Source organism: Biomphalaria glabrata, chromosome 7, assembly GCF_947242115.1.
Source record: "Biomphalaria glabrata chromosome 7, xgBioGlab47.1, whole genome shotgun sequence".
NCBI lineage: Eukaryota > Metazoa > Mollusca > Gastropoda > Planorbidae > Biomphalaria > Biomphalaria glabrata.
This window is the reverse complement of record NC_074717.1, coordinates 3,244,812-3,272,580: the sequence shown is the minus strand read 5'-3', so window position 1 is coordinate 3,272,580 and position 27,769 is coordinate 3,244,812. Positions and strand designations below refer to the sequence as shown.

Here is a 27,769-nt window from a genome sequence, read left to right as displayed (position 1 = left end):
CTTTGCTAAAAAAATAATATTATAAATCTAATCGTGATAAATCTAATCGTGTGTTAACTGTTTTGTTTCTTTTAAATACGTATTGAAATACATTTTTTTCTGCTCTCGTTTTTTTTTAGAGTATGTAATCTTATTTTTCTACTTTAAAAATAATTATAATTATTAAATATGCAAGCAAAAAATGTGTATTTTGTATATTTTTATGTTTGCGGAAATATAGGCACAGGGTTGACGTACTGCCGTAAATCCATAACTGGATTTTTATATTACGAGTACGCTACAAATGGACATTTTGTTAACCATGACGAGGTTGCCGACCGTAATATGTCTCCTTCTGTCTTGAAAGACAAAGGATGTAAATAATGTACTCACATGAAAAACTAGTTTGTGTTTCTTTTTGAGTCCACAATCAATCGGATCCTACTAAGTAAGCCGATTCCGAAGCGGCAAAGTTAGCCACTGTTCGTATGTCTGAATGCTCCTGTTTTAGGGCTATCTAACAGGGCTGCTTTTTTGTGCATCCCCTTCTTTATGGCAACTTCATTTCTTTCGCTATCGGCGAGGTTCATACCAGCACGCTCATTCTTGAGGACATCAGTTCTTTCTATCCTGTGCCATAACTTTCCTAACTGATTATTTTTTTTCGTAGTTTCCTATTCACTTAATGCTTACTTTATTACATTAGAAGTTAAAAAACTTACGTCACTTGAATTTGTCTCTATAAATATTTAATTCTTTGATCATAAATAGGTACCTAGCTGTAATTCACTTAAAAAATCAGTGTAGAAATGGGGAGATATATGTTATTTAATACAAATGTTAATTTTTTATTAGGCATAAATAGTTTGTTCAACATTCATTATCTATTAATACAGTTGATATCAATTCACTTCAATGATTTTATGTAAAAGCCTTAGAGTTGCTTCTAGTCTCACTCTAGTGTAGCTGGAATAAGTATTAAATTTAATTATGACATTTGCGAAGTCTATGTGGACATAAAAGTAGTCGCTATAGTTTAAATATATCATTCTTCATACATACAACTAATGATGTAGCTCGAAACTAATTATGTCTATCCCAAATTAATACCGAGCGCTCATTTATTATCGGTTCCCGAAGACAAAAGTGGACATCATGGTCATGGTAATCTATGTATCTTTCTTTACACAAAAGCTTCTATACAATTAATATTTGAGCGTTGTATGTTTTACGGTGGATTTCACAACTTGAAATAATTAAAAAAAAAAAAACATTTGTAGAGATCTGGCAGAAATAAGACCACTGTTCAATGAAACTGGAATTTTTTTTTAGTTGTGGGGTAAATTTTTAGCGTCTTATTTCCACTGTGACTCCATCAGTGTAGGCCTACTTTCCTAAATTTTATGCTTGAGAGCCACACGTTTGAACTGAACCACAAATGTTCTTATATTTGAACGTCTTCTTGTGTAGGCCTTATACCTTTCATCTCTTTTTTATTTTTACATATATTCGTTTATACCGTTTAGGTGCAACTGCAACTTATTTCATTTACATTAATACAGCAATCATCAGCAATAAGCCTTTGTATTGTATAGCATATGTCTCCTCTACCGGCTTTAAATATTAAAAAAAAAACAGTTACATTTTAGTTAAAATGCCGGTAACTCCACCGTTGTCTGGTTCCAAGTCCAGAATGTGAAAGGAGGAGGGGCGAGCATATGTTAGGCTACACACTACTCTTCATAAACATCTTTGTTTGTTTGTTTTACATGATTCGGATGTTCCTTCAGAGCTGAAGATAATTACTTCCTAGTCCAAACCTCCCGCAGGACGACGGGGGATGGGAGCGGGCAGGGTTTGAACCCGGGACCATCGATAAATCTGAATGACAGTCCAGCTCGCAAACCGCACGACCAGGCAGCCATTTAGCTACTATATCTGTACTTATAAGGAAGCCCATTAAGTTTAATTTAATTTGAAAATAAAATAAAAATAAATAATGAGAATGAATTAATCTTTTTTTTTCTAATTTGTTTTTTTTTTTGTTCGATAAAACTTTATATAACGAACTATTACATGATACTACCGACACCGTCTAGCCGGTAGTGACCTTGTGACCTGAATACCGTAGCGATAGACAGCGCGGTGCTGCCACCTGTGTAACATTCTTCAAAAGGGTCCTGCGATGTAAAGTTTTACCGGATGTTCTTTCTGAAAATATTGAAGCCTGCCTGGGTGGACCACTTCGGGGGCCGATTTTGAGTTTGTGTTTCCACACAAACTGTCTTTGTAAACTTGTTGTAATTATATTTTGTCTGCATTTGTTTTTGAATGTCAGTTTTCTTTAAGGGCATCTGATAATAAGAATGGTCTATGTATGCACCACAGATGTTGTTCAATATCTTTTCATGAGGAAGCCTTATCAAAAAAATACGAAGAATAAATTTTTCTTTATGATTACTGATCAGAGCCCCCCCCCCCCTTTTCTCAAAGAATATTTTAATGAGATTAATTTAATTAAATTTTAAATATGTAAATAAATGTTTATCTTATGAAACAATGGTCGAGACCTATATCTTCAGCTTTTTGTCATTTCACTGAGATCTAAGTTCATTATTAATTTGCATTAAAAAAAATTAATACGAACATTTATACAATGAAAATACATACAATTGTTTTGACCTAATGTCATTATATAGAAACAATCCTTCTTGTAAACCAAACCATAAACATTTTGTGTTTGGCCTCTATTGTAATATTATTTTTCTTTGCATTCTTTAAACAATATTTTTTAGTTTTTTTTTTTTTTTAACAGATTGCCACATTTTTCTTTAAGGGAAGTTACATTTAAGCAAGACTGCTCAAGAAGGTAAGAAGAATGAACTTGTGTTTTTAGATTAGATTAATGATCGGCAATCTGAAAGAAAATATCTTTTATGAGATGGAATAAATTAAATGTAAATAAATAAATGCTATCTTAAATTTGAAATATGCTGGTTGTGTATCTTCAGTTTTTGTTTTTTTAAGTTTCACTGTGATCATTGTTTATCTTAACTCTAGAATAACTTCTCAGCCAACTTATTTTGAAAATTACCATTGAACTATAATTACAACAGAATATAGTTGTATTATTAAGAGCCTGTGATAAAATTAATATAAATAAATTGGACAAAATATAATATTGAATGAATTGAAGCCTAGCTCGATCTAGTCTGCCATTGCACTTTTAGCATAGTCAAATACCAGTGCCACATTTGCTGACACCAATTCATAGCATTTAATTTAAGGAGAAGTTTGAACTCTAAATTTTGAAATACCATTAATTTTTGTGTTACTTAATAGGCTTTAGAAGCAACCTAATTTTTTAGCACCATTTATCATGAAAATATATCCATGAAATAGTATGTCCACATAGATGAATGTAAGGTCTTCTGATGTATAATTGTTAGATTTTTAAATTATTAATACAGCTTGAAAGTAGTTTTATTACATGACTATAATATTTATTTGTTTGTTTGTTTGTTCCAGCTGCTGCATGGAAGTCAAAATAGGAATTATTGCCACCAGTCTTGAAGTCAACCTGTATGGAATACTATGGGTAGAATGAAAATGCTGTCTTCATCTTATTTGTACTGTTATATTTGTTTTTTTTGTTGGTTAATTATTGCATGAATAAAAGATTTAAAAAAAAATGTGTTACTTGTGTATGTAAGTTTGATTTAAGAATGAATGATCAGAGCATGCAAGTCTTATATAGTACTTTCAAAAATTGTATTGTTTGCTAGGGTTCAAACCCAAAAATGTAAAATAACATGTCCATTATTGTATAAATATGTTGACATTATAGTTAGATGTATATATAGATCATGCACTGATTCAATTATTCATTATAATTTCCAAACAATTATGTCAAAATAATTCTATTGCTAGATCTAATTTATCAGTATAACGAAACGTAAAAGGTTATAAATCTCATACCTTTATATTTTCTTACTGAAAAAAAGGGCAGAAAAAAACAAAGAATTAGTAATGAATTTGTTTCAACTACAGCATTGAAAAACAATAAAAATTATACCTAATTAAGCCTTAATAAAATTTTATGGAAAAGCTCCAGTTAACAGATGCCTACGCCAGCTATTAGGAATTACGTGGCCAGAAAAGATAACTACTATCTATTTGTGGTAGAGATTTAGACAAGAGCCTATAGCTCAAGACATCACTAAACGAGCTGGATAGGACACACCCTGCGAAAACCAGCTACCAATGGGAGTGCACAGGATTAAGTTAGTAAGTCAAAATTCAATGACTGAACCATCGGAGCCAGTATTGGCATGGTAATGGCATAATAATGGTAATCCCTAATGGAAACCCAATAAAATTTACATTACTAAACCATTAGGGCCAGCATCGGATCAATAATGGCACAATAAGTGTTATCCCTAATTGAACCCCAATGAAAATCTCAGTTACTAAACCATTGGGGCCAGCATCGGACCTATAATGGCACAATAAGGGTTATCCCTAATTGAGCCCTAAAAAATATTTAAGTTACTAAACCATTAGGGCCAGCATCGGACCGATAATGGCACAACAAGTGTTATCCCTAATTGAACCCCAATGAAAATCTCAGTTACTAAACTATTGGGGCCAGCATCGGACCGATAATGGCACAATAAGGGTTATCCCTAATTGAACCCCAATGAAAATCTCAGTTACTAAACCATTGGGGCCAGCATCGGACCGATAATGGCACAATAAGGGTTATCCCTAATTGAACCCCAATGAAAATCCCAGTTACTAAACCATTGGGGCAAGCATCGGACCGATTATGGCACAATAAGGGTGGAGGAAAATGTATGTGCAAGGAGTGAAAAGTACCCAGAAGAGAAGGGGCGGGATAGGTGTCACAGGATATGACGAATCCGAAAGAAACGATCGCCAGGCGCATGACGCCAACGTCCAGTGCTCGGTGCTGGTCCTGTTTCCACTTGTTTGACTTAACCTGCGTCAATGCGAGATGTGACACCCAAATCACTCCTACCCAATTTCTCAAACTATATCTTTTAAAGGTAGGCCTATATTCGCTTGTTCGGATATTAAACTGATGTCAATTTTTTTTTATTTATTTCTTTTGGAAGGAAATCAAGAATGTCGCCCAGTGCGCTTAGCAGAACTCACACATATATATAGGGGAGGGGATAGTATGTCATTACCATTCAGGAATCAGACTTATTATATATTCATAAAATAAGCAAAACCTTTTATAAAAAAAGAAAACAAAACAAAAAACAAAACAATTCATACAAGAATTCATATAGTAGATACAACATTATCCTAGAGTGAAATAAACATTGTTATATAATGTACGCGGTTATTAAATCATCGTTAAATTATATCTGGCGCCAAAAACGTCCCCTGCGCCAAAACCACCGCGACTCCATTACAAATATATTGTCCATGCGTATAGGCCATGGTATTCTAGCACCAATGTTTATTAGGTGTACAATTTTTGAACGCACTTGCCTAGCTTTTATGCTTATGTTTTTTTTTTATTGCTATGGTGCTGGTTTAATGTTTCTTTCGTCTGTCCCCCTGTTTAGGGCGAGTATTAAAGGCATCACTGTATTTCGCAATTGTTTCGCTTCCATAGCATATTAGACTGGACCTTTGCATTTGTCTTTGCTAATGTCTCTACAGGGAGTTAGTTACGGGATTATCGGCAGTGGGCCAGTGTTGTGTGTACTGATGTGTTGCATTGTAGAATAGCAAGGTGCAGAATTATTGTTTAATTAACATAATCACAATATTAGAATGTTTTAAACTCAATGATATTACTCCATCAGTTTGTCATTGTAACTTATATATTCATATCATTAAACAATTACATTGTTAACAGCGAGTCAATTTTTTATTGTAAGCACGAAGGTGCCTATTGAATATCATGGGCCCGAGCAAAACGAGCTAAGGTTTTAACACAATCCCTGACATATATATGTAAGACATGTCACACTGAGTTAAGTAAATACATACCTTTATTTACCATTCCTATTGATGAAACAAAAAATTAGATAAAATTTTAATTATATAATTACATCCGTGTTTAATGGCTACTTTAAAGAAAGAAAAAAAAATTTCGCCTCATCTCTCTGCTGCCTAACACGTTTAGATCTGAACACATGGGCGTCCCGCAGGATTTTTTTTTAGGAGGGGGGGGGTTGCAAGCTGTTCTGTTGTCACAGATTAATAATAAATTACTGTAGACGTTACTAATTAAAAATGATAACGAGACTGTCTTTATCAAGGTAGACATATATAACTAACTTTTATTTCCGTCCGATTCTTCGCTTTCGCATAAAACATAAACAAAAAACAATGACGTAATATCTTCTAATATTAACACACAAGCTGCCAACAGTGGCCTCAGTCGTAGCATCAACTTTCTTGTTACGGAGAATAAAATTAAAGAAAAAAAAAACAGGATCCCCCACCCCCTCATCCATATACGACATTAAATGCACTGAAAAAAAGTATTCCAATATCTATAGTGTTATAAACCTGGCGGTGACACAGGTGTGTGTGGGGGGGGGGGAGGTGTAGACAGCCGACGCAAATCGCCCCATTCCAGCGCTAGTCGAGCGGTCAACTGTGACGAGGTACTAAGATCAGCTAAGACAATTCGGGAAAGATCTGTGTTGTGAGTAAAGCTTACGAGCGTCATGAGGGATGTAGTCAGGTGACCACCCAGAAACGTCGAGCGGCGTTCTGCCCGGTTCTAGAAGGCCAGCAGGGACCATATATAAAGAGCGGAGGTGTCACAGTCAAGACGGTTCACTACAGCCCGGTTCACTACAGTCCGGTCGACTACAGCACAGTTCAGTGTGGTTCAGTGGTGTGGTTCTGTACGGAGCATTACGACGGTTCAGTGCGGAGTACTATCAAGTACAGTCAAGACGAACGGCGTCTTGGTCTGTGATCGAGTCCGACACAACGAGCCCAGTGTGTGAAGTCAGTCTCGAACAGTTGAACCCAGTGCAAGCCCGGAACGAGACGGGGAGACCAGTGCAAGAGTTGATACGTCGGTACGGTTGTTCATGAAGAAATATCTGTACAGCCTGTGTCACGTGTTGCCAATTGTACAGTATTGGCTGTGATTATTGGACATTAAGCCTTTACGTTATTTTAGAACCCTGAGTTGTCAAGTTCTTTAAGTTGGTGGTTTCGTGTGGTGCAGTTTGCAGAGAGCCTGGATAGTGAGATTCTTGAAGCCAATGTTCGGCTCGGGAATATATATATATATAGCCTATATATACACACACACATACATATATACATATATATATATATATATATATATATATATATATATATATAGGCTCTATTGTTTCATGAAATAAAAAAATAAACTTGTGAACAAACTATTTAATCTACTCTTTGTTAAGTTTATCCGGGCTGCCATTCCCTCCCTACGGTCAATCAAACAAAACACTGCAACTGAATCTGCCACCGTCTTAGGATGCAGACAATCACTATTGCTTGAAAAGCGAGACGTTACTATAGAAACTAACGAATCAAGATACGAAATGTAAAGCCGTGTTTTTGTAATAATTTAATCCCAGAATCCAAACATAGGGTTTGTTTGTTTTTTGGTCGGTGTGTCTGTTGACTGTAAATTCTAGGCAGCACCAACTGCCAGCAGTTTTGCCTTAATTGGCATGTCATCCCTGAAGTGTCCCTCGGCATGGCCAAGTTTTGATTATGTCACCGAGATTGCAGTTCAGCAGCTCTTATATTAAGTTGAACAGACTGCAACTGCAAGGGAAACTGGTTAAAGAACAGATGAATAATTGACGACAATGAAAAGACAAATTAGAAACACGCGAGGATCAGACACTGAATACACATGTGTAGCTTGACTGGTTTTACGCAGCCGTTAAGATCTGCCGAATAGTGAAAGTTCTTCTCAAAGTAGTGACTTTTAAAGCGTGAATGGATTCTTCTTTATCAGTCGATCGTGTCTCACACAAAAGTGGTAAATTTAGTACCAAAGGCTCTCGTTTGGGACTGTTACAGAAGAGTCTTCTTGACGACACTGACAACAGCATTACGTATGCCTGAAACGTCATTGATTGATTGGTTAATTGATAAGAATGTTAACTCTTTCTCTCCTAACTGACGATACCAGCGTTGATGCCATCAGAATGTGGTAAATGATTACGAAGAGAAAGAGTTAAGTCTGTCGGACGTGAAACAAAGTCTGCTTTTGGATATTTCCTACGAATCCTTGCCTGAACACAGTTCTGAAAGCTAGTCTTCACGGGCAGCCATCGTAGCCTTTTGCCAAATTGTTTGTCAATGTCTAGACTGTACATCATGTATTCTTTGACAATGTGATTAGACACAGACAGTGTATCTCTCTGAACAACAGGAACAAAACAACTGAAGTCTTCTTCAATACAATCGCCATCAAATGCAAGTGCAACTAATTGCAAACCTATGATAAAGCGACCATGATTGGCCATCAACTCCTGTTTATTCTATTTTATTACAATAAAATCGTATCCTTAAAACTGTACTTCAGTGAAAGCACTACTGTCGCTACCTGGTTTTGGCTGTAGGCGTAGCGGCGTGGGTGCGTCCGTGTGATGTAGGTACCTCTTCTGGTACGGCTATAATGCTCCTCTTAGCGATGTACTTTATTAGACGCACTAGATTTGCAAGTGCGCAACATTACTAATATACTAAAGTCTCCAACGACAACATTTAGAATTACTGATGAACACACTGGTAGCAGACGAAACGTTTATTATATATAGGATAAATTACAGAAAATACTGGCGACTTCAGCCGTCACAAAATATACACCAATAAATACTGGCTGTTCATGCCATGTGGAATAAGTAATCACATCAATGAAATGTTCAACATATAAGTCCAAAGAAAACTCTCAAGTTAACATTAAAGCAAATTCATTAATATTCATTCATATTACAGACAGAGAAAATCGTACATCCACTCTCTGCTGGAGTTCTTCACTAACTAACTTTGACCCTTATTTCAGAGTCCTTTGACTTATTCACATAACCTCGTGCTTACCCGCACGGAATGTTACAATAGGTGACTGAGTGTCACTTCATGTCACAGAGGTTCTAAAACTGGACTGTGACATACGCCCCACACTCCAAAAAGATTTTTGACCAAAAATCTTTGACAAATATATTTTACATTAATATCACTGTACAAATATATATGAGTTTAGTCCATTATTCTATCAAGTGCTGTAAGTTCACTCCAATTGCTCATATCATCTTATATAATCTTAGTAATTATGTATAACATCATATAAATTACTGAGTCCAAAAAAAATCATTTATATACTTAATTCACTGAGAGCAAAATCACTGAAATGTAACATTAATTGTAATGAAAAGTACCTCCATCAAGTGTTAACAAACTTTATGTATACATTTGTACTGAAAAAAAAAAATTTGTACAAACAATCACATGCTAATCAATATAAAAAAGGAAAAAATATAGAAGTTATTCCACATCCAATGTTTTACTATAATTGTAGCTGCACAACATTATCAATGTGTATCATTTGACACACTGAGTAAATTTACTCAAAATGATTACAGAAAAAAATTTCATATTTATTTACAACTGTGATGTGCTGTGTCAAAATATTATTCTAAGTTTTGCCATCATCAAGAAAAATGAAAAAAAATTTTCAGATACATGTCAATCCAGTTCAAGGTTGACCTTGCATAAGACTACTATAAATAGTCTGAGTGTAGTATTGAAGTACAATAGTAAACAAATTTCCATGTTTATAAACATTCATTGTAGTATTCAGGTGTGTAAAAAATTTTAGACAATATTTACATCTGTGAGTTGTTATGAAAAAAAATTCAGGTCAACAGTTCAAGTAGTTCACTGTTGTTTACATCTCATTGTTTACATTGCTGTGCACAATCAGTAATGAAATACAATATATACACACAAAATAAACACATCTGGTATTTGTCATATTACAAGTTGACAATAAAATACAATGAGCAAATAGATGATCTGTTATTGATCATAAGCATAAATGTCATCATGACCCAAAAGAAAAGTGTAACAATAAAGTGTCATGACTTATTTGAAAAGTGTGTAGAATGTTAATTTGACTTAGTTGACTGCTACTACTTGTTTCTAAGTGCTTTGTACTGGTTATTTATTCTATCAGAATGTCCTGGCTGATGTGTTTAATGTCATTATTTTCACTTGCTTCATTTTCATGTATTATGTATCTGGATAAAAAGTCAGCTATTACATTTTCATGTCCTGGAATGCTTTCTAAATCAAATTTGTAATCTGAGAGAATGAGTGTCCATCTGTTTATCCTGTCATTTTTTAGATCTTTTCTTTTTAGTGCCAGTAATGGTTTATGATCACACTTGATGCTAAAAAATCTACCTAACAAGTAATTCTTGAGTTTTACAACTGACCATACAATGGCTAATAATTCTTTCTCAATCACTGAGTATTTTCTTTCTGTTTCAGACAGTGTTCTACTGATGTGTACTATTGGTTTAAAAAATGACTCCCTTTGCTGTAGTAAGCATGCCCCAATACCAGTGTTGGAGGCATCAGTGTATAGTGATAGTGTTGATGTTGGGTCAATACTGGCTAATTCTAGTTTCTCATTAAATTTATCTTTTAAGTTGCTTAATGCTAGTCTACTTTTTTCATCTATACAAATTGTGTTTCCATGCTTCTTTTTAGTAAATTCAACAAGGGGCTCAATTATCTGTGCATAATTTGGAATAAACTTTCTATAAAAGTTGCAAAGTCCTAATAATGATCTCATGTCTTTCTTAGTCCTAGGTTCTTTTATGTTTTTAATCTTTGTTAGGTTTGTTTCAGTGGGTGTAATTTTGTCATTGGTAATGCAATATCCTAAGAATTGGATTTCAGGCTTAGCTAGGTTTAATTTCTTGGGGGCTAATGTCATGTTGTGTGTTCTTAGTCTTGAAAATATTTGCTCTAGTACATGAATGTGTTCCTGTTGTGAGTTGGTGAAAACACAAATGTCATCTACATAAGACAATACATTATCTATGCCTTCTAATAATTTTGACATGCATTTCTGAAATGTGGCTGTACTATTTATTAAGCCGAATGGCATGACATTCCAGACATAGATACCTTCTAGGCCTGGCATAGTGCATTTGAATGCTGTATATTCCTTAGAGTCAGGGTCCATTTTAATCTGCCAGAAGCCTCTGTTTAAGTCCATTGTTGTGAATAGGGATGATTTGCTTAAAGTTGTAATTATGCTGTCAGTGTCTGGTAGGGGTTCTGGGTCTATGACTGTGCATTTATTTATTTCTCTAAAGTCACAGCAGATTCTTACTCCACTGTCTTTCTTTTTTACAATGACCATGGGTGATGCATATTTACATGTTTCTGATCTCTCTATCTTCCCATCTTTAATTAAGTTGGTCATTTCTGTTCTAACTAAGTCCTCATATGCTTTGGGGATACTATAGGCTTTTGTCTTAGTTGGTAGTGCTTTGTTGAGTTTTATTGTGTGTTCTATCAGATTGGTACATCCTAGCTTTTGTGTAATTACATCACTATATTTAACTGTCAAATTCTGTAACATATCATTTTCAATGTTTGGACTACTGTTGTGTGTGGTGTTTATGGTGCTTACTATATGTTCTTGTATATTGTGTTTGGTTTCTACATCAGGTTCAATTATATCTGTGTCAGTTATTTGTCTCTTATCTAATTTACAAGTTTGTCAATATTGAGTTTGCATTCTCTATCATCTTTATCAATGATGTACACTTTGTTATTAATTCTCTCTATAACTTTAAATGGTCCCTCATTCTTATCTTTACAGTGTTTGTTTTCTATCTTAACAAAAACTTGGTCACCTACATTTAGTGTTCTTAGTTTTCTATTTCTGTTTTTTATTTTCCTATGCCTTTCTAGATTTTTGTCCATGTTTATCTCTGCTAGTTTTATTCCTTGTCTAAGCTGTTGTTTGGTCTGAATTATCCAAGGATGGTACTGTTCTATGTTTTCTAAGTCTAACATGTTGTCAGCCCATAACTCTAACGGTCCTTTAGGTTTTCTGTTAAATACAAGCTCATAGGGGCTGAATTTGGTGGTTTCATGGATGCTAGTGTTGTAGGCAAATATAGCATAACTAAGAGTCTGGTCCCAGGTGCTCATTGAGTCTCTTTCTAGCTTATATATCATCTGTTTTACAGTTCTGTTCCATTTTTCTATGACTCCATTTCCCTGTGGTGAGTAGATAGTGCTATGGACTAGGCGGATGTTAGTCATTTCTGCAAATGCTTGGTTGAGGTGTGACTTAAAGTTTGATGCATTGTCTGACAGTAGCTTATTAGGGAATCCAAATTTAAGAAAAAGTGTTTTTAAGCAATTACATATGTCAATAGCCTTTATATCTTTTAGAGGAAATGCCTCTGCCCATCTAGTGGACATGTCAATGATACCCAGAATATATTTATTCCCTTTACTGCTGGTAGTTAGGGGTCCCATTATGTCCATGGCAATTTTGTCCCAAAAATAGTGAGATTTGTCTGATTTCTCTAATGGGGCTCTAGTTACTGTTTTTTGTTTGGCACATTCTGTGCAACTGTTTACATAGTTCTTAATGTCCTTTCCCATCTTTGGCCAGAAGAATTTGTTGGCTATCTTAGCATATACTTTCTTTTTTCCTAAGTGTCCTGCTGTGGGGTCATCATGTGCCATATTTAATATTTTAGCTCTTAAAGTTTTAGGGATCAGGATTTGAAGTCTAGTACAGTTTTCTTTCCTGTTGTATCTAATGGCTAAGTTGTTAATTTCTATGTGGTGGTTATTTAAATTTATCTTGTTATAATCTTTGCTTAAGAGGTCTTGTATTGTGGTGTCATTTTTCTGCATAGCTATTAGTTCCTCCCTAGTTATGCCTATTTCATTGAGTAATACAGTGGGGCATTCTATTTCTGGTGTTATTTTTTTATGTGATCTGGTTTGAGCTAATAGTGCCTCATGTTTAAATAGGGAATATTTTTGTCTATCTTCCGCCCATTGCATAACTTCTTCTAGTGTTGGATCCTTTAAACCATCTACATTGCCTATTATTAGATCTTGTGCTGGGGTGTCCATGACTATGGCTTCTAGTTCTCCTGTAATCCAGGGTGATTCTATTAGGACTTTAGCGGTCTTGCAAATATCGAATTTTTGTATATTTGCATAGGTCACTTTTACTGTATCTTCTAGATACTGTCCTGGTTCAACTAAAGAGGCTTTAACTATGATTGCCGTGGCTCCACTGTCGCGAATTGATCCTACTTCTTTAGAATTAACATATGATGGAAAGACTTTTATTTTGGACTTATTTGATTGCATGTAGGCTACATTTTCCTCTCTATGGGTGTTGGTGTTATTGCCACTGTTGTTTCTATTGTTTCTATTTCCGCTATTGTAGTTATTTGGGTGGTTGTTTGTGTGGTAGTTGAATTGGTCCCTTCTAGATTGCCTGTTTCTGTTATAGCTATTGTGTTGGTAACTGTTTGCAAAATTTCTTCTTTCATTGGGACTTGCGCTCTGGTGTAGTCTATATGGTCTATCATTGTAATTATTGTTGTTTTGTTTGTAGCTGTTTGGGTTGTAGAAACTAGTGTAACTTCTGTATCTGTAATTGTTATTGTAGTTTATAGGAGCTTTGCATTGATTTTTCACGTGACCTTTTCTACCACAATTGAAACAAGTCTTGGTGTTGGACCATTTGAATTTGTCATTGTTGTTGTTGTTGAATGTTGTTGCTGTGGCTACTAGTTGGTGTAGGTCTCTTTTGTCAATCGTGTGTCCAGGGTGACTGTCTTTAAATAGATTTAGATTCGTTATCAGTTCAGTCTCTGTCTTGATCTTCTTTTCTTTAAGGAAAGTAAAAACTAAGTCTGTCACGTTGTTGAGGACATTGTCAATAAGTAGCATGTCTAGGATTTGTGTCGGGTCTTTGATGTCACATTTTGCTAGCTCTAACCATTTTATCATGTTAGTCCTCATGTCGAATATTATCCTGTTGAAGTCCCCATCTTTTTTCAATTTAGTGTCCCTGAATAGCTTACGATAGAAATCTGAATTTTTTCCAAAGTGTTCTAGTAATCTAGTCTTTACTGCTGCATAGTCTTTCTTTTGGTCTATTGTTAGAGTGGAAATGATGTTGAGGGGTTCTCCCGACAAATTTGCTAGTAGGTGTTTAGCCGTGTCTTCATTGTTAAGACTATAGGTTGAGGCTATATGCTCAAATTGGACTAAATAGTTTTCAAGTGTTTCCTCTTTTGAATTATATTTATGGAATTTGGAGATGAATGGCTTTGTTGTAGACTGTTGGGTATTAATGTTGGGATTTGTTTTGGCAGCTTCTAGTTCTAGTTCTTTTTGTCTAGTTTCTAGTTCTTTTAATGTTTTCTGATGAGCTCTTTCAGCAGCTCTTTCTTCCCTATCTCTAATTTGTTTCTTTTCTTCCCTTTCCTCCCTTTCTTTCCTTTCTATTCTATCTTTTTCCTCCCTTTCTTTCTTTTCTGCCTTTTCTAATTCTTTTTTAATAAATTCCTTTTTCTCATCCCCTTCTAGTTCCATGACTTTCACTAGCTCTAAAATTTTGTCATAGGAAGACATGTTTAATGCTTTGTGTAGTTAATTAAGTGAGAAAAGAAAAAATGTACTGTGTTATACTTGTCAATACAGTGTGTGTCAATTATTTAACATGTGTATATTACACAATAGTATAAAAAATTCAATCAATGGTTACAATGTAATGAAAGAATGTAGTGATAATTGTCCAATGTATAGATCTAGATCAAAATTTACTCAGTTGCTCAATTATAAACTATTCAAATTCAATAGTCATAAATATCAATATACATGTGTGCTGTTGTGCCAGAGTAAAATAGTAAAAAAAATGTAAATTAGTAAAAGAAAGAAAAATATATGTACAGTATAAGTAAAAAGAACAAACACAGAAACAATATAGAGAACAACACAGTCTGCTTTTAAAGAAATTAATAAAAAGTAGAAATGTGACAGGAGAAATACAGATATATGGATACAAGACTTTTAAACAAACAACAATATAGATACAGATTAAGTACACTGACAGAAATACAAACAAGACTCAACAGCTAAATAAATAATTTCCCACTATATTCTATGACCTCCGTACCAACAAGGAGAGCCTCAAACGCATTGGGCCTTATAGAGGTTAAAGAACAAATAGGATAGACCCTAATAGATCCTATTGTTATGATAGTTCATAAAATAGTCCCTCTCCAGCCACCCTTAAAAGAACACTTAGAAAAATGAAATCAAAATATGGCTCCAAAAATGCCAAGAGTTATCAATTACTAACTCTACTAACAATCAAATTTAATTACTGCTATATCAAAGCAAAATCCATGTACTTTATAATCATATGCATGTATTTAATTTGTTAATAGTGACTTACAGACTCTTTTCTTGTTGACTAGTGTAGTTTAATCCTCTTGGGTGGTTGACTGATAATCCATGTATAGGTAATCCAATTTAAGAATAATAATCCATGTATAAGTAATCCAATTTAAGAATGATAATCCATGTATAAGTAATCCAATTTAAGAATACACGTTACTATGAGCATTAAAGTGGTAGAAGAAAAATAGTCCAGTTCAATGCCATAAGATGGCTCAAATGCTCAAATTTATAGTTGATACAAGTTCTGTCTAGTACTTCAAAGTAATCCACAATGATGAATAGTGGCGAGCACTGGTGATGAAGCGGTGAATCTGTCAGTGTCATCAAGCGATGTCTTGAATGGTATGGCTCTTTCTTTCAGACGACATCTGTAGCTCTAGATAGGAATCGAGTCGTCTTCTGTTTTCGGTTTCACACCGGACAAGTGTCAGAGGTAGATCTAGGAAATTGGTTGGCGTTGAATGGATCTCAGGATGCAGGTGTTACTTGAATGGATCTTGTGGGCAGGCTGGATTTTGGTACTTGTTTAGTTAGACGCCATCTTGAGAAAAAAGTACCGGTCTAACGTGTAGTCTTGCGCTGTTTACTATAGAGGCGATTGAGATCCTTTTAAGACTCCTTTACTGGTCACCAAAGGCCAAATGTCACCTATGTTGTAGGTCCATACTGCATACTGGCCACCAAATGTCGCTACCTGGTTTTGGCTGTAGGCGTAGCGGCGTGGGTGCGTCCGTGTGATGTAGGTACCTCTTCTGGTACGGCTATAATGCTCCTCTTAGCGATGTACTTTATTAGACGCACTAGATTTGCAAGTGCGCAACATTACTAATATACTAAAGTCTCCAACGACAACATTTAGAATTACTGATGAACACACTGGTAGCAGACGAAACGTTTATTATATATAGGATAAATTACAGAAAATACTGGCGACTTCAGCCGTCACAAAATATACACCAATAAATACTGGCTGTTCATGCCATGTGGAATAAGTAATCACATCAATGAAATGTTCAACATATAAGTCCAAAGAAAACTCTCAAGTTAACATTAAAGCAAATTCATTAATATTCATTCATATTACAGACAGAGAAAATCGTACATCCACTCTCTGCTGGAGTTCTTCACTAACTAACTTTGACCCTTATTTCAGAGTCCTTTGACTTATTCACATAACCTCGTGCTTACCCGCACGGAATGTTACAATAGGTGACTGAGTGTCACTTCATGTCACAGAGGTTCTAAAACTGGACTGTGACAACTACTTGTTAAATGTCTATTTAGAAGAAGTTAATAGATTTGAAGGTGTATGAAATTGACAAAAAATTTGAGTACTCGGAATTTAGAGTGGTGCTTAGGCTAGTCTGTTACAACAATAATGTATCCTTACACCTGTACTTTAGTGGAAGCATTACTTGTTCACTTTCTACATAAGATAATTGATCTTATGGGGCAAACAATTGTCTAGAATTTGGCTACTCAGAATCCAGGGGGGGTGCAAGTGCACCACCTTGCACCACCCTAGGAGCGCCAATGTCAGGACTGAACATGTAGAGAAGCGAGTGAAAATTTTCTTTTGACCCTATCTTTTTGCATTCTGGGTTTTAGGTCAACTGCTGGTTTTGGTTTTACATCTCGTTATTTTGCATCTCGTTATTTCGTTGGTATATTTACATAAAGAATAAGGCCACTTTCCGTTTGGCGCGCTTTGCTGCGGAGCTGAGAACCCGTATCCGCTGTCCATAGCCGTATTATTACCATCTGTCTCCACATGGTGCAATCTAGTTTTGGTCTTCCCAATAGTCAACATCGACGATCAGTGCTATAATTTCCGAATATCTGAAATTGGCGACAGGTTTTATGTGTGCCTATCTGGAGTTGACGCTAATTGCTGATTTTCGGGATTCGTTCCTCTTTCATCTTGTGTGGGCCTATATGACCGTGCAAGCCCAATCGATTGAAGGGTAATGTAAAGAATCTAAAGCATGCAACTCAAGGAGGGATCAAGTGAAGAGGAGTTGTGTCCCTTTTTGCGTGTAAACAGATCTGTAAGATGATCACAATAAACGTCTTTTACACCAGGTCCTTTAGCTCTGGCCTTCAGGGTTCACTGTTGTCGCCTCGGTCTTTACCTACAGGGTTCACTGTTGCCACCTCGGTCTTTACCTACAGGGTTCTCTGTTGCCACCTCGGTCTTTACCTACAGGGTTCACTGTTGCCACCTCGGTCTTTACCTACAGGGTTCACTGTTGCCACCTCGGTCTTTACCTACAGGGTTCACTGTTGCTGCCTCGGTCTTTTCCTACAATGTTCTCTGTTGCTGCCTCGGTCTTCACATTCCCACAGGGTTCTTTTGCCTATACTTACAGTGTTCAATTTCTAGCCACTAACCTTTTCCATGTCGCTTTTAATTCTCAAACTCAGCTTTACATTTCTAAGTTTTTGAGCTTGTTTTTGTTTTATTTTTATTGACAAGCTTCGGGTAAATCCAGATCTGTTTTTTTTTTTTCATTTGGGCTCTGTTTTATGGTTTTCTTTGCCCGACAAAAAATCGCGGACAAACTAGCGCCGACACAATAGCGCGAAATTCCCAGACGAAATAGCGCAAGGCCAAGTATCGAGTACTCATTTCTAGTATGTGTAATAAGTACTAGATTTGATTACAGTGAAGATCTTTCTACCACCACAATTATTACTACCATTACCACTTCTAGAAAAAATTTCACTTTCACCACTACTACCATCAACATTACAACGAATACTATCATTACCATTACCACTACCACAACCACTACCACTACCACCATCAATACCACCACTACCATTACTACCAATAAAACTTCTACCACTACCACCATTACCATTACCACCACTACCATTACCACCACTACCATTACTACCACTACTACCACCACTACCATTACTACCACTACCACTACTACCATCATTACCATTCTCTACCACTACCATTACCACCACTACCACCATTACCATTACTAACACTACCACCACCACCACTACCATTACTACCACTACCATCACTACTGCCACTACCACTTCTTTTACTACTAGTACTACTACAATAACTAACGTATCTTTTGAATATAGAAATACTTGCTTACCTAGCCAAATTTCAAATTTTATACCACGTTCCAATCTGTATAATTCTTGTTTTAGCTCAAGATATCTTTTGTCATTGAGAATCACAGAGGCATACTCTTTCTCCAAATTTCTCTCCACCAATAGCTCTTCCACTAAGTTCCTTTCTAACAGCATGAAATCAGAAGAATAACACCCATCGGTCGATTTGACTATGTAAATATATAAAGGTAAACACTAGTATTATACTACTGTTAAAATACAGTTACTTTGCTTACTTTTACAGACTATATTTCAAAGTCATGACTACTAACTGGTAAGCTCTATGACTAAAATTCAACGTGACTTGCGCCAAGAACAACTAAGCCATTTCATTTTAACGATCGCTAATAGCTAATAGCAGAGGAGAAATAATTATTTATTTGCCAATTCGTCCGCTTACATCCACACTGATGTATACATCTAGATGTCATCTACGAATTCGCACAGTTGAACGTGAGTGATTCACGCACAGAACACGAAACATCCATTTGAAAATGTGTGTGTGTGAGAGAGAGAAATTGTGTGTGTGTGGGTGTGGAGAAAATTTTATACAGATTGGAATCTAAAGAAAGCGGTTAAACATAGTGTGTAGCATTTATAACTGTTTTACTATAAGTAAGCCTCTGTTTTAAAATCAACAATTGAAAATAATAAAAGAAATTTGTTTCATGGAATATATTGGCAGATTGAATGTGTGAGAATTTGTATAAGAATCTGGGATCAAATTTTGCAAAATTATTCATTTAACCCGAAAAGACATGAATCAACCCAAAAAACAACAACAACAATTAGTTAATTAGTTGTTGGTGATTTATTATTTTGTGAGATTACGAAGAAAGAAGAATTAATGTAACTAAATGTTATATATATATATAATTACCCTTTCAGAATCAGACCTTGCGGTCTATAGGGTAGATGATGTAAAGGCGCCCGAAGATCCTGAAATTAAAAATCCCAACCTTCACCAGGTTTAGAAGCACGGACCCAGTTTCAGAAGCGAAGCGCTTACCGTTCTGCAAAAGCCCCTCCTTATATATATAAAGGCCTATATATATATATATATATATATATATATATATATATATATATATATATAAATATATATATATATATATAAAGAGAGAGAGAGAGAGAGTCCTCTTAATACGATTTGACAAGTTTTATCTTCCCATTCTCGGATCAAGTTGAATTTTTACTTAATTATTCCTATTCGAAAATTAACCAAATATTAAATCATTTAGTACCATTTTAATGGGGTTTGTTGCTGAACATAAAATTTATATGTGTGTCAGACGCGAATAGCCCAATTTTCAGTAAAAGAAATTACAAAAAGTCATTTCTCTATAGAAGAAGTTACGAAGGCTATATAAAATACAACCACAGACCTATATATACTACAATAAATGTAGGTTTTTGATTGCTAGTTACGATTTATTTAGGTAGGTGCTGTTTTAATATTACATACCAAGTATTAGAGTTTAGAAAAACCCAGGTTTGTTTCTTGAGCAACGCTATTAGCTAACACCTCATATCTTCTATCCATTAGTATATTTAGATCTATAATCTAATTCTAGTCTAGATCTATATATAAAAATCGAATAGATCTAGTAATAGTATAGATTCTATCTTGAGACTAGATTGCCGAGTCTAGCCTATGCTATGCCTATAGTCAGTTTTTATAAGAAAAAAGTCTAGATATTAATAAAGACTAAAGTTTTTTAATTATTTGATTATTATAATTTTTAATTAGATATAGACATAGACATAAGACATAGATCTAATAATACTGTAATACGTTTACTATACTCTATACTTAATCTACTAAACTAGAGATCTATAGATCTATCTATAATATAGTCAATCTAGATCTATACAATATTCATTATAATACTTCTACTTATAATGACTTATTTAAAAAGTTAGTACTTAGACTTAGATCGATTTTAGTTTATTAATAGATTTACTTTTCAATGCCAAGACTTAAGAATAAAATTGCGAATGATGTCTATAATGACTGATTATTTTTTTTATAATAATAGGCCTATTTTTTAAGTACAAAGTTTCACGGAAGAGGCAATATATTAGTTGTTTGAAGATTGTAACTTCTTAAATTCAGGTTAAAAATATCGAAGCCTACATTTTTACTCTCATTTCTAAATAGTCAGAAGAGATGGACTGACTCATAGTGTAGCTTGTGTACATCTGCAAAAACACAAACTCAGACTTTCAAAACTATTAAAAGAAAAACTTAGTGATTATTTTTACTGTATAATTCTATTATTATTCCTTTTTAGAATTAGGATATAAACAAAAATTTGTCATATGACTATATCTAACAGAAAAAAAAAATTAAACTTACATCTATTTATGCGGTTATTTATAGTTACCTAGTAATATAAAATATATTGAACTAAGACGTACATTCATCATAATGCAGCCATGCGATTTTTCGTTTATAAACATAGCATTATTTAGGACCAATATTTTACAAAGGCTGCTTGGAGAAATCAGGTATACCCATTAGGAGAAAAACGACCCCTTTAATCAAGAAAAAATTAAGAAACTAGAACAGACACAAAATAAACAGTGACATTCATAACAAAATAATATTCAAATTGATTAGAGTAACACCCTTTTAAGTAATCATTTAAAGTTTAAAATCACTACAATTTTTTTTCACTAATTACTTTGTGTATTAAATTGTGTATCGGAAAATGCCGGGTACATGAAATAAGCTAGTCCTAAAAAAACAACACAGATCTTGGGTAAAATACTCATAAAATAAATAAATAAAAAAGCGACTTCCGGCCCAATATCAAAGAAACGAAACGGACTAGTCCAACAAACCCTTTTTTCCAGTCTATATTTATTTATGTACTAGTACTACATAGATACTATAGTAAAAAAAATACTACTTACTACTAGTACTATACTACTATACTATACTTTAAACTATAATTGTAATCTGTCTAGTCTATAGTCTATAGTTAGTATATAAATAGTCTAGTACTAGATTCAACTAGATTCAAGATTGTCACTAGATCCATAATCTATACTTATACTAGATCTAGTCTATAGTCTGCATGCATAGATGATAGACTGACTAGTTTAATAGTTAGTAGTAAAAAGTATGAAAAGTATTAGACCTAGTTATTACAAATATTAGTCATATTTATTAGATTTACATTTATTACATCTATCAATATTAAATTAGTGACAGTCACAGTGTCAGTGACACTGAATTATTCTGACTTACTGAAACTGAAAGTTAATGTGTATAATATTCATTTTTTTTTCAACCTTTAGAATTTATCCTTGGTCTATCGTACTACGAACATTAGAGCACGTTCTGCTCATTTTTTTTTTGACTAAAAACTAATTCTAACAATTTGAATCGATAAGACGACCGCCATACATTAATAAAGAAGCCATGTCAACAAACATAGATCCACATCACAAACCTATATATATTTGTCTATGTGTATGATTATGAAACAAAGGCAAAATATTGGGAATATGGCAGTTTTGTACTTTTCAAAACTAAAGATCATAATTATATATTGGCTGAAATGTTAGTCCAAGAATTTATAGCTCAATTGCCGCCATTTTTTTTTCACATAGATAGAGTACATAAAACATATTTGACTTCCCCCAAATAAAAATAACTTCCTACTTCCAGTCTATATTTATTTATGTCTATGGTTTATACATAGACATAAATAAATATAGACTGGAAAAAGGAAATAACTTCATGTAACTTGAAAACATGTATATCTATTGTATTCGGATTTCCGAATTCTGAAAAATTGAAAAATTGCATGATCTTCAGTCTTAGAGATTAAACGAAACTCCTAGACATAAACAAAGTACACAGAAATGCAAGTCACAAATTTTCATTTCATAAAACTCTATTATCGGCCAGTCTATATTTATTTACACAATGATTCATTGTCCCGGACAAAGCATGAATGGACGATAAAAATAACTAATTACTTAATCAATTAGTGGTAATTGATTAAAACTATTTATAATTAGGCACGATTAGAGATATAATAATACAGAAGGGGTTCTATCAATTATATAGGTTATGGCTGAAAAAAAAACAACAACTATAAATACTTTTAATTTTACACTGCTCATAACTGCTGTATAACTCATACAAACTTATCTTTTCCCAAATGTTTCCCATAATAATTTTTACTTTATCGTCCAGTCTATATATATATGTCTATGGTATAAACCCATAGACATAAATAAATATAGACTGGAAAAAGGAAGTAACTTCATGTAACTTTAAATCATGTATATCTATTGTATTCGGATTTCCGAATTATGAAAAGTTGCATGATCTTCATTCTTAGAGATTAAACAAAACTACACTGCCTCCTTATTTACAATATATATAGGTGTGTATCAAAGTTAAAAAAGCACTTTTATACTGCTCATAAATGCTGTATAATAAAGTACACAAAATTGCAAGTCACAAATTTTCGTTTCATAAAACTCTTTAATTGGCCTGTCTATATTTATTTATGTCTATGTATAAACCATAAAGGGAGATAAACCCAGTAATTTTAAGATTAATGGGAGTATTTACCGATTCCTTCCCTTGGAAAAACTTTTTGTTTTTTTTTTTGTTTTTTTTTAAGTATTATTTTTTTCTATTGCTTGTTTTTTATTGAAACTTCCGCGGGACGGCCGTTTTATTAGAAAATATTGTGCGTATAAAGAGGAGGTGCGTAATGGTGTTGGTAAATTGAAAGCTACCACTGAATGGCCTAAGAAGTGTTTATGCATATTCCATAATAAGGGGTTGCGGGCCGTTCCACTTATACTTCAGTATTCACAGATATGGCTAAATTGATTGCCTTAAGTCCCCTTAAATAATGGTTAATGCTATTTCTTTCTCACGCATTTCTGCGATCAAGTTGATACTTTAAGCATGGAACTATACTAATGGAACAACAGCTCCTAGTTTTTACTAGGGGAGTGCCGTCGCGCATCTTTTTTCGCGCATGGTGCAATATGGAGGATGCAAAAGAAGAAATTTAATCCTCCAGTCACTTGGACTGACCTTCAATGAGAGTAAAACTTTCCTACGCTTTATTTTATTAGATCTCTAAAAACTTCATCCATTTTCTCACAATGTTTTGTGATTTATAAAATTTTCCTGAATAAGGGATCGTCACAAAAGTTATTTTTTAAGACCACCCCATTAAAATAGCTGTTTTCAGTACTTTCACATTTGGGTATTTTACACAAAATCTGGATTTTCTTTTTTATGTACATGTAATCCAGTGTTTCTCAAACTGTGTGCCGCAGCACACTAGTGTGCCGCCGAAGATTTGCAGGTGTGCCGTGGGAGTTTTCAGAACGCCACACTTGCAGCGTTACACAGGTCTGTCTACTATTAAATTTTTATTTTACGTTGCGATGACATCCCCACCTGCAACGACCAGTAATTGTAGTGGATCTTTCCATTATGACGGAAAGGGCTGTTAGCTATTCAGGTTATGGAATTGTCCACTATACATATATTATTATAATGACTCAAATGTAGGCCGCCTTAGCAGACGCACAGCAGTTCTTGAATTGGTAACGATAATAATAAGCGATTAGTTTCATGTAAATTGTTTAGGTGTATGCTAATAGTAACAAATTATCAATAAGCGATATTTATTATCCATGGAGAACTACGCTTGCAAGAATGAAACTGTGAAAGCGTTAAATGAAAAGCTAGGAACCAAACACAGGTACAATGAAGATTACATCGGGTATGGTTTCATATCTTCTGGACCTGAAGATGTTCCATTGCCTTTCTGTTTGATCTGCAATGCAACTCTGAGGCGCTTGCTCCAAGCAAATTGAAGAGACACTTGGAAACAAAACATCCAGCTGTAAAAGCGCAACCGAAGGAATACTTTGAAAACATCAGGGCTCAACAAAATAAACAAGCTAAGAAACTTACGAACTACCTAAAGCTGCCAGAAAAAGGATTGATTGCAAGTTATAAGGTTGCTCAGTTATTAGCAAAACGCAAGAAAGCACACACACACGCAATCAGTCATTGCACCAGCTTTAGCCTTAGTTGTTGAAACTATCCTTGGACCCGATGCCGCCGAAAAAGTTAAAAAAGTTCCTTTGTCAAAAGAAACTGTCTCGTCAGATTTACCAGATCAAGTCTGCGAACACTTCGACGTGACTGACGATGAAGTGTCTCTACTGTGGTCTCTTCAAGTTGATGAATCCACTGACGTTAGCGGCAAAGCTCAGCTGCTAGCTTTTATTCGGTTCATACAGGATGAAAAATATGTCAACGAATTCTTATTTTGCAAAGACTTAGCAACTACAACGAAAGGCGAAGATATTTTTAAAGTGGTGAACGAAAACATTTTGCTATTCAAACTACAGAGGAAAAACTGTGTCAGCATTTGCAACGATGGCTGTCTTTCCATGCAGGGAAATAGAAAGGGATTCGTCACTCTTGTGGGTCAAGAAAATCTAAATGTATTAGTTGTTCACTGTATGGTCCACAGAGAAGCTCTTGCCTTCAAGTCTTTACCGAAAGATTTGATGTCTGCTCTGGATCAAGTGATTGAAGTTGTAAACATCATCAAATCTCGACCGCTTGCATCCCGACTTTTCTCAGAGCTTTGTGAAGCAATGGATTCAAACTACAAATGTCTCCTGTATCACACCAACGTTCGTTGGCTTTCCAGGGGAAAGTGTTAAAGCGTGTCGTCCAGCTCAAGGCTGAGCTGATTTCATTCTTGGAGACTTTGGATTTTCTATTCATGACGAGATCTGGTGGGTTACGGTGACATTCTCTCTGATTTATTTGACAAATTAAATTCATTGAATTTAAGTCTTCAAGGACCATCGGAACCCATCACCACTGTATCCTAAAAACTGAAGTCATTTGGTGAAAAATTGTCAGTGTGGCAGAGTAAGATCTCGAAAGGAGTCTTCGACTGCTTTCCTACTTACAATGAATTTGCTTCAAATAAAGAAATCACCTCTGAAATTCTTGGCACTTTGACACACTTGCAGTCAGCATTGCAGCATTACTTTCCAACAGTAAAGAGTATGGATGGGTCAGCTATCCATTTGGAAACAATGAAGCTACAAATCTGACAGCTGAAGAAGCAGAGCACCTCATTGATTTAAAAAACGATGCAGTTCTTAAGTCAAGTTTTGCCGAGAAAAGCCTGGATGTGTTTTGGATTTCAATCAACAAGTTATATCCTGCAATCAGTTTAAGAGCATTATTCCATTTGCATCTTCATGTTTTATGAGTTTGGATTTTCAGCACTGACTGAAATCAAGTCTAAGAAAAGAGAGAGACTTCTTACAATAGACGATGAAATGCGAGTTGTTTGTCGACTCTGAATTCTCGATTAGATCGCATTTGCTCTAAAAAAACAGGCACATCCTTCACATTAAATGTAATACTTAAAAACAGTCAAAAATCTTTTTTTCTTTTTATTATAAAACAACTGTTGCTCTTCGTGGTGTGCCGCGAAATTTTTGTAGTTTTTTTACTGTGCCGCCAGACAAAAAAGTTTGAGAAACACTGATGTAATATTATCATTATCATCTGTCCCGCGTAACCAAATCCTCCACTTTTCCCGGTCACCAATGTTCTTAACAAGATATTAAGAGGCTGGTCCATTATTTGCGTAGTCCAGCCAGCTTTTCTTCTGACAAACATTTTTTGGTTTATTCTCTTGAAGGATATTTTTTAAAGTTAGTCTTACAAAATACAATTCCAAACCAACTCATGCAGTTATCGTGTTTTCACAGTTTTGAGGAGTCATCCTTTTTGCCAGCCAGAGTGTTAATTGGCAAAAGTAAAAAATTCATTAGTTTAATTTTTTTAGTAAATATTCATAATTATATCTTTTATATAATAATATATTTTTTAAATAATAATATCTTTTATAAAGACATGCTTTAATAGATCTAATAAATGATTAACGCGGACCTACCAATATGGGTATATTAATACTTAGCCTAAATCTGGGTATTTAAAATTTCGAATGCAAATTAAAAAAAAAACGAACTTATCTATAGATCTCTTATATCTAGAATAATCTAGATCTACAACACCCAGACTTAGACTACTATGGGGCAATTTCCGCAATGAGCGTCAATATTTACAAACTGCAACTGTTGCCAGATTGGCTTGGTTGGTTACCGATAAATTAGATATATACCACTCAAACCAAAAAATAAAATAAAATGAGTTCTCTTTTGTTGCCAACTATAAAATATAGTTCTGAAAAAGTTCGATAGCGTTTGAAAATGTAGATCTATTTTATTTAAACAACTCATACATTTACTAGATCTAGTGCAAGTTATAGAGCAAATGTAGATTATTTCTAGATCTAACTTTTTTTTTGTAATGATTTTTTGTCTATACTCTTAAGAATTAATAAGTTAAATAAGTCTTAATAAAATGTTATGGATCTGTCTTTGTGTTTTGTTTTTCTTATTTGTGTTATATGTTAATGCATTATTTCATTAGCACGTAATTAAAATTGGATTTTTTTTTTTGACAAGAGTACAGTATAGAAGACTTGCGCCAACAGTTACTGGCACAAAAATCAATAGTTTCAGATAGATGTAGATAAGACTTATAGGCTAGTAGGCCAATTTAGATCTCATCTTTATTTAATTTAAATCGTAATCATAAATCGTAATCAAAATATTACTAAATAGATCTATTTAAAATGTAATCATTAGTCTATATAAATCTAGATGGTATTTAAATTGGGTTTTTTCTTTCACACAAACACACACACACAAATCTAAACCTAGTCTATATCAAATAACGGTACTATATGATAGATCTATAATTTTATTTTATTGATCTATGCCCACTACTGTATGTAAGGAGCAAACTTGGAGATGTCTGACATGGCTAAACACATGTGCCCCATTCTGCTGTTAGGGGTTAGCATGGGCTCAATTAAGGGGCACTGATGAAACCCATGTGGGGCCAGTAAGAGGGGTGATCATTGAGGGGCCTGAAAGTGCTTAATTTATGGGCCCCATCTGGGGAACGAACATTGACCCAAACAGGTGCCCTTAGGGGTGAGCTTGGGCTCAGATAGTGGCACAGATT

General features: G+C 34.5%; 2 protein-coding genes across 3 annotated transcripts in view; one reads left to right on the top strand and one right to left on the bottom strand.

The window, feature by feature from the left end:
• Nucleotides 1–27,769, top strand: part of LOC106067795 (uncharacterized) — a 262,134-nt gene that overhangs the window by 43,343 nt on the left and 191,022 nt on the right. The gene's annotated exons all lie outside the window — the stretch shown is intronic.
• The window catches only part of LOC129927109 (uncharacterized), a 48,242-nt gene that overhangs the window by 2,404 nt on the left and 18,069 nt on the right, over nt 1–27,769 (bottom strand). The window contains exons 2-4 of the mRNA XM_056034310.1: nt 18,624–18,812; nt 6,010–6,024; nt 3,958–3,972 (exon numbers count right to left, since the gene is read on the bottom strand). Of these exons, the coding sequence (XP_055890285.1) occupies nt 3,958–3,972; nt 6,010–6,024; nt 18,624–18,812 (219 nt within the window). The remainder of the gene's footprint in view (nt 1–3,957; nt 3,973–6,009; nt 6,025–18,623; nt 18,813–27,769) is intronic.